The 13,690-nt window shown below is 26.7% G+C and overlaps 1 protein-coding gene across 1 annotated transcript in view; it reads left to right on the top strand.

The window, feature by feature from the left end:
- The window catches only part of LOC103580343 (gamma-aminobutyric acid type B receptor subunit 2), a 118,573-nt gene that overhangs the window by 70,778 nt on the left and 34,105 nt on the right, over positions 1-13,690 (top strand). Inside the window, exons 4-5 of the mRNA XM_014439840.2 lie at positions 7,255-7,392; positions 9,387-9,554. Of these exons, the coding sequence (XP_014295326.1) occupies positions 7,255-7,392; positions 9,387-9,554 (306 nt within the window). The remainder of the gene's footprint in view (positions 1-7,254; positions 7,393-9,386; positions 9,555-13,690) is intronic.

The raw sequence follows: 13,690 nt of genomic DNA, 5'->3' as shown, positions 1-13,690 counted from the left end.
CAAATGAAAATGACTAAAAAACCTTTTTCACGAATTATAAATGCTCTATTTGAGATCTATCATTTTTTTATTGATCAATTGAAAAACTATTCCAATCAAAATGAAAAAAAAAAATAATTTAATAATGGCGGAAAAAATTTTTTTAACTCAAAAAAAAAAAAAATAAATTTTTTTTGAGGAATATAAAATGAGGAATTTTAAAAATAGCTTTGAATCGAAACATTGAAATAGAAGTGACTTATTGATCTGATGGCCAATACATAACATAACTCACGGCTGATTCATTTCCAAGAGCTCTTTTGATGCAACGTTTCTCTGTTCACTAGAAAAAACTACAATCTCATGGTTTTTTGTTAGTGTCCATAACAGAGCACTTATGAAATCACTGTCCTCTGACTTTCAACAAAAGTTAAATATTCAGCCGATCATTAAATTTAATGTCGAAATTAAATATTTTATGAGCCGGATTGAAATTTTTATTGAGACCCGAGGGAAAATTATTATTATTTATTTTTTTTTTTTTAATATATTTATATTGACGATGCCCAGATGGTTATTTTTTTACTAAAAATTGAAACCTAAAAATTCATAAATTTAATTGAATTTTTACTCCAAATCCGATTTCAAATTAAATTTTTTTTTTTTTTTTTTTTTTTTTTTTTTTTTCAAATTTTTATTACGCTAATTTTTAACTTGCGTTTTTTTTGTTAATAAATAGAGTAAGAGAGGCAAAATGACCTACTCAAGCCATGTCTTTGGCCGCGTCTTTAGAAAATTAAAAATCTTTAAATTTGGGCAAACTGAGCCCCCAAAACAAAATTTTAATAATTGATTTTTTTACCCCTTATACTTTTTCTAGTCTTCTGCCATGTATTCGTAATTCATATGCTCCAAAAGTTAAAATTTGGGGCAAAATGGACCTTCTAAGGAATTTATCAAAATTTGGCTATTATTTATTTCATCTTAATAGTGAATTACGCACCAAGGGAGAAAAGTACGACATTCCAACCCTCGTCTAGAACGGTCCATTTGCCCCCTTTTTCCAAATACTTTTTCTAAAATCTATTGTCATTATGAAAAATTTCCAGTTAATTTTAAAAAATTTTCCATATCCTGAATTTTCTGAAAAAAAAAAAAAAATAAATAATAATAATAATAATAATAATTCAACGTATTGTTGTTCATAACAATAGTAATTAAAATCCATAATTACCTCACATATAAGCGGGGTTCTACTTCCTACCGTCTACGCATTTAAAAAAAAATATTTACTAATTACAATTACTTTTAATTTCATCAAATATAATAATAAACTTGACTGTTAATTAAAACAAAAATAAAAATAAAAAAAATAGACCTAGTAAAATAAATGAATAAAATAAAAATAAATTAACAATAGTAAATTTGCCTCTGAAATAAATTTGTATTAAATTTATCACTAGAGAATTGTCTAGTCCAACTTTTGCTGAGTCTACATACTAATCCCGCTAATTTCCCTTATATCTGCCTAATATGTATGTATATATATTTATATCTATGTACGAAATGTATAGAGTAGGTTATATATTAGATATCGTGGGACGTGAAAGCTTTATAATTTGATTGGTGGCTGGAAAAATTACTCAGTGAGGCGTGACGTACTCTTAATTGCTGGTGAGTTAATGGAGCGTCACTAAGGAACCCAGATATGCTGCAGTGCATCTATAAGTGGAAAAATTTAAAAAAATATATTATACATATGTTCTATACATGAAAAAAAAATAACAAATCAATTACCCAATTTTGATTTTCGAAATAAACAATTAAATGCAGCGCGTAATGTTTTTTTTTTTTTTTTTTTTGATTTATAGTATATTACATACCTAGGCCAGTAAAATAAGAAAAGTCTCAGAGCACATGTAATTGTTGGTCGAGGCTGAGAAACATGTGGTCTGAGACTTCCCTTTTTACTGGCCGAGGTGCGTATACTATTTTTCTGCTCGACGAAGCCGGAAAGTTGCAACTTCGTTCAGGGCAGCGGCCCGAAAGTTGCCACTTTCCGGCCGGAGGGCAGAAAAATATTTTTATAAAAATTGAGAAATTAGACTTTTTAATTTTTTTTAATTCTCTTCAATTCCATTTAACATACATTAAAGTACGCATTAAATTCAAGACGCCAATTATCTTAGCAACAGTACACGGTTATGCAATGAGCTGTAGTTTCAGAAAAGCTTTTTTAAAGAATTGTTTTTTTTTTACTTGTGTAACCAACACCTGTCACACTATTCAAATAAAAAAAATTATAATCATAATAATAAATGAAAGAAAAAAATACAAGTAAAAAAAAAAAAAGAGTAAAAACCACGTACACTCTTTTTACCTCTTTATTCACGAATTATCCACTCCATATACTAGCTAGCATGTTATTTTAACCCAGAAAAAACTCAAACGCTGCAATTATTTTTTAAAATAATTATTGTAATAAAAGTAAATTTATTTTAATTATTAATTTACTGGAATTCTTTTTTTTTTTTTTTTGTGGAAAAAAAGTACTAAGAGTTAATACTCAGTCTAGAGATTAGAAGAAATAAAATTTTTTCAGAAAAATTATTAGTTTTTAAAAATAACAAATTTTTCTGAGCAGCCCATTTTGCCCCATTTTGAATTTTTTATGACTGATCTGTACAAAGAGACAACACGAGTATGGGGCATTATGGGCCACAAAATTTCATGTCAACAAAAAATGAACAAGAAGTCGCGTTTTTTTGCTCCTTTTTTTCGTGTATAAAAATAAATAAAAAAAATCACAATTTTTATCTATTTTATGAGCACTACCCACATAAAAAAAAATTGCGTTGTCTTAAAAAGAATGGATGTGAGTACATTATACTTACAATAAGAGTACATAAGAAAGAAAAATAATAATCGGGCTTTCACATTTTGTTGAAAATGACAAGAGACAAGAAGTAGAGAGTGGATCATGAGAAAGGAAAGTTGGGTATAGTGGTACAGAAAAAAAAAAAAAAAAATACAAGGTAAAAATAAAAAATCCACGTACATACTGAATTGAGAGTAAGTAGTAGAAATACATCATTCGTATTCTCTAGTTCTATAATATTCAGCCTCGATCATTTGTTTCTTCTTTTCCTGTTTACAAAGTTATATTTTACAAGCATTTTAGTTTCATTACAATAAATGTATCAATGTATATACTGTAAAAAATTGGGAGTGAATTAAGAGTGATTAGAAATTTTATTTCACTCCGCATTCACTCTGATTCGGAGTAACGGATTTAAAAAAAAACAATCTGCATATGGAGTAAATGGGAGTATATTTTTTTATTGGAGTGACTTCGGAGTGATTTGATTTTTTTTTTAATCCATATTTACTCTGATCCGGAGTTTTAAGATTAACATACTCTTCTTCGGAGTGTACACCTCAAGGGGATTAAATAAATATACAGTCATCCGTTCCGCATTTACTCCACGTTCACTCTGCAAATTTTTAACAGTAGGGAAAGGGAGGGCAAAACGGGGTACCCCAAAATTTTGTAAAAAAAAATTTTATATTTTAAATAACTTTTAAACATTCCAAAATCACTTTTGTAAATATAATTGAGCGTTATTTTGAATTTTTTTTGTTAAACTTTTTTAAAAATCAATTGTTAGTTTAAAAATTTTAATGACTTTCTTATTTTGTACCCAATAATCATACAAAATATAATTTTTCTTTATGCAAATTACTTGCAAAAAAATTTAACTTAATTAAATTCATTTAAAATCCAGAAATTTTTTTTGAACTTCCCGCTTAGGGGATACCCCATTTTGCCCGCGAAAATGAAAATTTTTTTTTTTAACGGCAACTAAAAACTTTTTCTATTTACTTTGAATATCATCAAAAAAAAGATTCAGTGTATTTGAGTCCTCGAAAATTCATAAAGGGTATTACCCCCCCCCCCCTTTTTTGCCCCTCCCTCCCCCATATAAATGTATTTCTGTCCAATAAAAAATTTCACGATCGAGTCATTAAATAAATTACTGAGATTTCAAAACAATGAATTATGCTACTCATTTATTTAACGTTTGATTTATTTTAATCATATATATACATATATATTTGACTGATCATCGTTATCGGTTCAGTGATGTAGACCGATTGATTCCAACCAACGAGTCACTACACTAATTAATGATCAATATTTCCCACACACAAATTCGAAAATTTTATATAAATATACCGATAGAATAAACATACATTTAAACTACGGCAATTATATTTCAAGTCAAGTGACGGGATATATAATACATACACTCTAAATACTATTTTATTATTTAAAGTGAGACAGTATTGGATTTTATTTAAATGATACTATTTAATTCATTTCAACATTAAATACATTCAAATTAAATAGGACACTACGAAATATAAATAAATAAATTTATTTTGTTTTAGTCAGTTAATATTTTATAAATTATTATTATATATTATTTACATGACGTAAATTCAAAAAATTTTCTTGAAAATTAAATTTGATTTCGATTGAAATTCAAATTTATTATTAAACATTTGTAATTACAGCAATTAATTATTATTATTATTAATTAGCTGTCATAATTGATACTAATTTTGGTAGATGAAAGGAATTATTATAAAGTGTACTACACATATCACTGTAATGTCATTTAAACATTTATTCGCAAAAGCGAACCCAGAAGTTTAAATCCAGTTACGTTATCCCGTATTACCTTTCTCTGATTGGGCAGTTGGCAGTTGAACGTAAAATACGATTTTACTACATAGAGAATTTGATTAAACACTCATTTTAGTGCCCGCAATAAATTTTATTTCTTGAAGTCAAAAATTTTTTCGGAAAAAATTAAAAGCGTGGTAAATTATTAGTGATGATGCATCAATCTGCGAAGAAAGTTATAGAGTAGGTTAAAGGCTGCTGAATCTTCGCAACTTCTATTTGAAAGGAACTCATCGTGCCAGTGACGGGATATTGAATTTCGATCAATATTCTGTAAGCTTGATTTACAAATAGATTAGGGTTTAATAAGAAAATTTTTTCGAACTGATTAATAATTTTTTTAAAAAATTAATATCAATATTTTAACATTTTTATTTTTGTTAAAAATTTAAATGCAAAATTTTTTAAAAGTAATTTTTGAATTCACCATTTTGCCCCTTTTCTAAAATATTATAAAATAATTCAAATTTTTTTTCTAATCTTAACACAGAAAATTAAGAAATTATGGTAAATTTTTAATTCCAATCATCTAGAATGATTGAAATGTTTCTCAATGCAAAAGCAGTCATACGGAGAGAAGTAAATGGTATATTCTCCAATGTAATATAGTAATTATTACTATGTAGCATGGTAACGGAAGTTTTTTAGCCGCATTATTTATTTGACATGGTATTTTGTCCGATGTTGAATGGTAATGCTAGCCATGCTGCATTGGAATCATTCCTATGCTACATTGGAATTATTACAATTTCGATGAAGCTGCTTCCAATTGAAGGTAGTAAGGCTAATATTAAAATAAAGTTTTATAATTAAAAAATTAGGCTACTTAATTAATAATGAATAAATTTTGAACTGATTTAAAAATTTTTTTAATAAAATAATAAATAATAACATTAACATATTTTAATATGGGTTATTTTTATTAGAAAAATATTATAATAATTTAATTATTTATTGAAAATGCATTTAATTAATATTTTATTGTAAGTAAAACTATTAATTATGAATTATTAATGTAGAGGAAGTTAACAATTATCTAAATTGAAAGTAATAAATCCAGCGCTTTGGAATATACATTTTTCCGTCTACAACAGTGACGATACGTGTGGTAGAATAACATTTTAAATCAGAATACAATAGACAATGATACTTTGTCAAATACTTGACTTTCGTATGATTGATAATTTTCATTAAAATAATATTCATTGATATAAGTGGTAATTAAGATTAATATATGTACAGGTTATATTAAACGTATATACTATATAGCAGCGCTTAATATTGAAACTGCTTTCACGCTATTGAGCATGGGACTCAGTACCATTCTAGCATGGCTTTGATTACCATGCTTCAAAGTAATATTTACCAGTAGCATGATTACTATGTAATATGGTAAATATTACCAGAAGAATGGTAATCATTCCCATGCTACATAGTAATGATTCCTATGCTTTAAAAAATAGGACTGTTACCATGTAGAATGGTAATTATTACCATTCTCTTCTCTCCGTAAAGCTTTAATTTCTTTTAATAGAATTAATAATTATTGGATGATAAAATCTGCCATAAATTTTGTAACAGTTACTATCAAAATAGTAACAATTACCATCAGAATGATAATAGTTATTATCAGGATGGTAATATTTACTTCTGCAATAAATTTCGTGACAGTTACTATCAGGATGGTAACAATTACAATTTCTGATGGTAACTGTTACAATCTGAATTATAAATATAACTGTTTAGAATAATAATAATAATAATAATAATAATAATAATAATAATAATAATAATTAACTCTAGTTAATATATAGGATTGTAACAATTATCATAAATATGGTGAATATTATAATCTAGATGATTTATAGAATCATCTAGATAATATTTACTTCGGTCGGATTGATGGTCAAAATTTTTACCATAACTAGATAGTAACTTCTATTATTTAATTTTCTGAGTGTACACTTTTTTCTTAAATTTTTTCTAAAAAAATAAATCAGCCTCCATGTCTGGCCATGCATAAATTTTTCTACTTAAAAAAACTTATAATTCTAAAATTTAAAAAAATTAAATTTTCAGTGAATGTCACAATTCATAATTAATTGAATTTGATTTCACAATATAATAATAATAATAATATGTATGCATATAATATAATAATAAGTATATATATGTACATAATGTAATAATAAATATGGATATATGTATATAAATATATATATTATATTTGTAAAGGCCCTGAGTGATTTTCCAATATAATAAAAATGACACCAAAATTAAATGAATAAGGTCATCTACACCAAAAATATATACAATAATATGACTATGCGCAATGCGAAACGTAACAGAAATAATAATGATTAATTAAATACTGTACATACATATATACTCTTACACATATATATCTATACATATTGTGGTCTTGGTTGTTCGTTATCATACACACAGTACTAATTAATTTACGATATCAAATTTACATTGTATCAAATATCAAATAATTAAAAATCTGTTTTATTCTATTCCAGTGTAATGCTGCAGTTGGAGTGAAAGCATTTTTTGATATGATGCACAGTGGACCACACAAAGTAATGTTATTTGGAGCTGCGTGTACCCAAGTCACGGATCCGATTGCTAAAGCCTCTAAACACTGGCGCCTAACACAAGTAAGCTTTCATAATAATTATTATAATAATGATGATAATGATGATGATGATGATGATAAGGATGATAAACCTGCAAATCCGGTGAATAAACATTACATAGTTGTTTAAGTAAACTATTAAATATGTGGCTCAGCAGTACACGATCCAAGGTAATATCTATTCCTTCTCTTTATGCTCTTGCTTCTATATATATATATATATATAGTTAAATTTTGATATGATGCATTGTGGACAGTTGGTTGTTCTTACTCACATACATACACACGTCATACATATTATAATAACACATCTCTCTGATCCCTTTACTCTCGGCCCCTGTAACCACTTTCCCCTTCCCCATTTACTGCAAACTGACACCACATTTACATATAGATAGAATATGAATAGTATGTAGTATGTCGCCCATCCAAAACCGTCAATTCAGTTTACTTTAACCTGAATAAATTATTATTTTCATACAATCCATTTATGTAATTATAAATTATTTCATTATTTTATACTTACACCCGATTAACTATTTTTTTATATTTTTATTTATTTTCTCTCATTATAAATATCAACATTGTACATAAAATTATTTTATATATATTTGGCTATCAATCAAATTTATTCATATACAAATATTTAAAAGCAAGTGATACATTTTAATTAGAACATTTTAATTAATTAATTTAAATTTACAGACCGTCCAATTTTATTAAAAAATACATTTTTTTTTGCCTAAGTGATAACTTTTCTTTTTTTTTCTTTTTAAATATGAGTGAAAAATTTTTTTTTCAACGTCCCCATTTCGCCCGACCTCATATATAAATTTATAAATATATAAATATATATTCATATAAAAATATGTATCCAAGTTTACATAGATGGTTAGCGTAGAATTTTTTATGAGCTCTGCAGTAAAAATTCCACTATCTTGCACATGAGAAGCGCATTAAAAAAAAGTATTCTTTGTAAAAAGGATCTAAAGGGAAAGAACAAGTTTAAGTTTAATAAAAAAATAACCAAAAGCATGATCGTAATGTATACAAGCCACAACGACTTTAAATGTTGAATCAGTGTATGATAAACGAATTTCTTTGATCGTCGAGCAATTCATTCTACTCTTTTTGGGTTAACGTTAAGCATTTGTATAATTTTTAGAAGTGTGATTTGAATTTTCGGATCATTCGCTTTTGTAACTTTTCAAATTACTCGATTCGAGTCCGGAAATTCAAAACAGTATTCAAATATTCAATTTTTATTTAATGATGACCCAAGTAGCACTTGGCTTTGAGATCTATAAGATCTCAGTATTTAACAATTGGCGGGATACTAACAAAAAATTCAAATTTTTGAATTTTGAATATTAAAATTCTTTTTTCTAGTCGCGGGAAATTTTGCCCGGAATCTAAAATCCTGATAGCATTTTTTGAACAAATTAAAAATACGATTACTTTTTTTTAAGCGGGAAGAGGGAGGAAGTTTGAAAGTATTTACTACAAGTGTGCGAATAGTTAGAACTTACGAATTATTCATATCGAATCAAATAATTTGAACTTTCTCATAGATTTATGTCTGAGTTATCTCACCTCTGAAGAAATTTGAATGATAAAAAAAAAAGTTCACAATTTTAAGTTGTTCAAAAAAAATTTTCAAATTACAGTCGCGTTATAAGTCCGTCGACTTATTTTTCTGTTCAAGATTTTCCCTCTCCATAACTATAAAAATAATAATGTATACATTCACATGGTCATAAAATAGGGGAAATGTGAACACGACAGTCGAATGCTGAGCAGGAGTGAATGTATAGGAATTCTTACAATTAAATTCCCTTACACCCCTATAAGCGAATTCATAACATGACTAAACTGTACTCGAAAAATTTCAAAATTCGAATCACTTGATTTGATTCGATATCAACAATTCGAAAGTTCGAACTATTCGCACACTCATAATAATTAAAAAAATTAATTTTTGCTAAAAATTTATAAAATATTTATTGTTTGTTGTAGTTAAGTTATGCTGACACTCATCCCATGTTCACCAGTGATAACTTTCCGAATTTCTTCAGAATAGTGCCGTCTGAAAATGCTTTCAATGCGCCCAGAGTGGCACTACTGAACCACTTTAACTGGACAAGAGTTGGAACAATTTACCAAAATGAACCTCGATATGCACTTGTAAGTTCTTTTTCTTCATTTCTTCCATAATACATCTCTTTATTTTAAATTTCTTTGTACATTCAATTCATTCTCAACTCTCTTGGTATCGGTCTAGGTACACTTGAATCTCCACAAAAGACTTTCTTATTATTAAACTAAAACATTTCTCCTCACACCAATCTCTGCTTCTCATTTACTTCTTAAGAATTCATAAACTTGAGATACTGATGCTAATTTTAAATATAAATTACAAGAATATATTAATATATAAATATATTAAATTTTATTATTTAGTTTTATATTTAAACTGAGTCTCAACTCAGGGATACCGAGAAAGATTCAAATTATCCAGCTCGATTACTTAATATATTATAATTTTAACTTAACAAGTTAATGCATAATATATCAGCCAAAATAATTCATTTTTTTTATAATCACAGTATGACAATTTTTAGTGTAAAAATCATTTTTTTCAATCATTATAAGAAATGATAAATTACTATGATTAGAATATATCTTGCGGTCATCATTCAAATAATTTTTTTTTACTAAAATTTAGGGTCGAAAGATTCAAAAATAAATTTATTTCTAGAATCAAAATTTTTTCCACTACACGGAAAGAAAATTATGAGGATGGTTCCCATAATTTTGTGAAATTCTTTCCTATGCCAGTATAGGAATTACGACTATAAATTATGGGAGCAGTTCCTATAACTATAGGAATATTTCCCATAATTATAGGAATGGTTCCTATAATTATAGGATCCATTCCCATAAATTATAGGAACCTATAACATTGTAGGAATGGTTCCCATAATAGGATGGAAACGATTCCCATAATATTACAGGAATGGTTCCCATAATGTGATTGGTATATTTCCTGTATCATTATGGGAATGGTTGCCATACTACCATAAAAATATTAATTTAAAGAAAAGTGTGGAAACCACTTCTACAATACACATAAATATTATGAAACATAAAAACAAAAATTGAAACATTGAAAAAAAAAAATCGTATTTGGCAAAAAACCAAAATTTTTAACAGAAATTTTTTGTCAGCATAGAATATTCAAGAAAATTCAAATTTTGGAAATAAAAATTTTAATTTCGATAAGATCTAAAATTTGGAAAAATTTCTACACTTTTTTTGCGAAACAAATTTTTATGATATTATAGGGATGGTTCCCATAACATTATGGGAATACTTCCCATGCCATTATGGTAATGGTTTCCATATCATTATGGGAATGGTTCTCATAATGGTCTAGAAATTGTACCCATACTATTATGGGAGTTATTCCCATAATGCATAGGAATACTTCCCATAATTTTCTTTCCGTGTAGTCAAATAATTTTCAAATTAATTGGTCTAGTTATTCAAGATTTTATATGACTAATATCTAACAATATAAAATTATAAACGGTTAAATAATTAACAGCTAATACATTAGAGTATCCCGGGGCAAAATGGACTCCGTAAGAAAAAAGGCCATATATATAATATAAATGTAAACCAATTTTTTTCCCCAGGGGCCCATTTTTCCCCACCCTCCTCTACAGGATTAGAGCACGATCTGGAATTTAATGAGCAAAATGGACAGCTCCAAATTTTCGTGAAAAATTTTTTTCACTGTATTCGAATGTACAGAACTCCATTATTTCCTTAGAATGCCGTTTTACCCGCCTTTATATTTTACAATCTTTTCTCTTTGTTCGTAAAGTCTTGAGTTATTATTCTGTATAATCTTTTTGTGATAAATACATTATAAGCTGTGTAAAGAGTTTACTCTACGATAGGAATATTCAAAGTAGTCATATATATATGATATATGTATAAGGATATAATATGGTTTAAGCCAAAGCCGAAGCTCTTGTTGATGCTTATACTATACTGCAAAGCGTAGAGAATTCCATGAGTAATCTACCTGCAACATACTCATATGTGCATAATACCCACACACCATATATAATACAACAGTGAATAATTTTTTTTATTCTATATATATATACATATATATATATTGTATGCAAGCGTGAGTGAAAAATTTTTTGCTCTCACATTATTGGGTTTACACTTGAAAGTATTCTAAAATAAAATATTCACGAAAATTCTTTAAAATTTTTCAAGATGGATGTTTTGCATATATTCAGATATATATGAAATATAAAAAAATTTTGTCGGCAAAAAAAAAGACGAGTGAAAAAAAAAAATACAGAACACTCACATCTGCTATATTTCGTTATATATTTTTTTTATTTACCCTCGTCTTTTTATTTCTTCACTTTTGCCTACAGCTAAAATATTTTTATACATATCTATACATATATACAACATAAACTGTGGTTTAAATTTATGAATATTAACTTTAGCATTTCGAGAATGTTATTTTGTCGTAATTAAAATTATGGTAATTTATTTTATAAAACTTTTAAAATAGTAATAAAAAATAATTAAAATTGCGAGTGGTAATTCGTTAAAATTTAATTCAAATCGTAATATTAATATAAATATACATAAAATTTTTAAAAATATGCATAAATATTTATATGAAAAGTTTTCATATTAATAAATTGATTTTAAAGTCAAAATAAAATTATAGCGTACTGATAATTATTATTATTTTCAGTACTTTGATGTAAGTACGTGCTAGTGCATATATTAAGTACTACTTATGTTTTTTCACTTGCCTCCACGTTTGCTCTATAACTCTTTGGTTATAAGATGCATATATATATACGTATGTATGTATGTGTATATGTATATGTGTGTATATATTGTCGTATCTGGTATACTACACTACACCCTTCATAAATTAATACAACCTAGTGTTTCTAGGTCACAGACTTTAATTAAACTCAATAGTATCTTGAACGCTGGGTAAATATTATGTTTCATATGACTACAGTACTAAAACTTGTTATTACAATATTTACTTGATTAAATATTATTAAAATTTTATTTTCTGTTTATTATTACAGTTATTACTTACTTCAGTTATACACTTAAAGAAAATAAATATTTACTTTTACTTGGGTTACGTTTACTGAATGTAATTCTGGCCGCGTCCGTCAGGTGGCTTACGCTTTGAAATTTTCCCACACTTGGAATTAAATTTTTAATGTATAAAGTCACTAGTCATATGAATGTATGATTAAATAGGTTTTTAAAAAACTTTTTCCTATAAATTAAAATCAATATGATTGTTATATGTTAATATGAGTTAAATCCCAGAATAGAAATCATAAATCCAAAATCATAAAAATGACACGTTTATTTGAATTTGCCATTGAAATTTTCAATCAAATTATTTACAAAATTAAAAAATGTATGAATTAGGATAGTGGTAATTAGTATAGTATAGATTGTCATTAATGTGCCGTGAATAAAATATATTTTGTAATATGGAGTTTCTACACGGAGAAAAAAATATAGCAAATTTTACTAAAAAATATGAGAAAAATTACTAAATTTGGATAGTAATCTTGAAACGCTTATGATTTATATGGAAAATTCATAAACAGATAAGCATATTTGACAAGTCGTTTAATAATTTCTCATATACTGGCTATGGAAATCTCCTATATTGCATATTCATTTTTAGTTATATTTAGTATATTTTACTATCCCTGTTTAGTAATTTTTACTATGCTTGTAACTTTTTATTGTTATTGCTATCATTTTGATTATTATTGTTATTTATGTCATCTGTATTGGTGTTGGAGTCGATTTTTGTTTTTTTAAAAATCACTTGTTTCAACCGGGATTCGAACCCTGATCTCCTGCGCGTGAGTCCTTTCCCATGTCTGACGGCCCAATGTCTCCTTTGGACAAAAGTTTCAGAACTAGTAATACATATTTTGTATATGCTATCCCCTCCAACTTTTAATTTTATCTATACATAGTAGAATTTACTATACAGATAGTAGAAAAATATAATCGCGTTAGCAAAAAATACATTGCGCATAGTAGTTTTTAATATTTTCTATAGAAACAAATCTTATATTGTATTAGAAAATTTACTTTCTTAAATTTGTATTTATGAATAGTACTTGTAGTAAAACTTACTATACAAATAGTAAAAAATATAATCTTAGCAAAAAATACATTACGCATAGTAATTTTTAATATCTTATTATGTAATTATTACTAAC

Source organism: Microplitis demolitor, chromosome 10, assembly GCF_026212275.2.
Source record: "Microplitis demolitor isolate Queensland-Clemson2020A chromosome 10, iyMicDemo2.1a, whole genome shotgun sequence".
Taxonomy (NCBI): domain Eukaryota; kingdom Metazoa; phylum Arthropoda; class Insecta; order Hymenoptera; family Braconidae; genus Microplitis; species Microplitis demolitor.
Note: the sequence above shows the minus strand (reverse complement) of the source record. Positions and strands in the feature narration are given on the sequence as shown.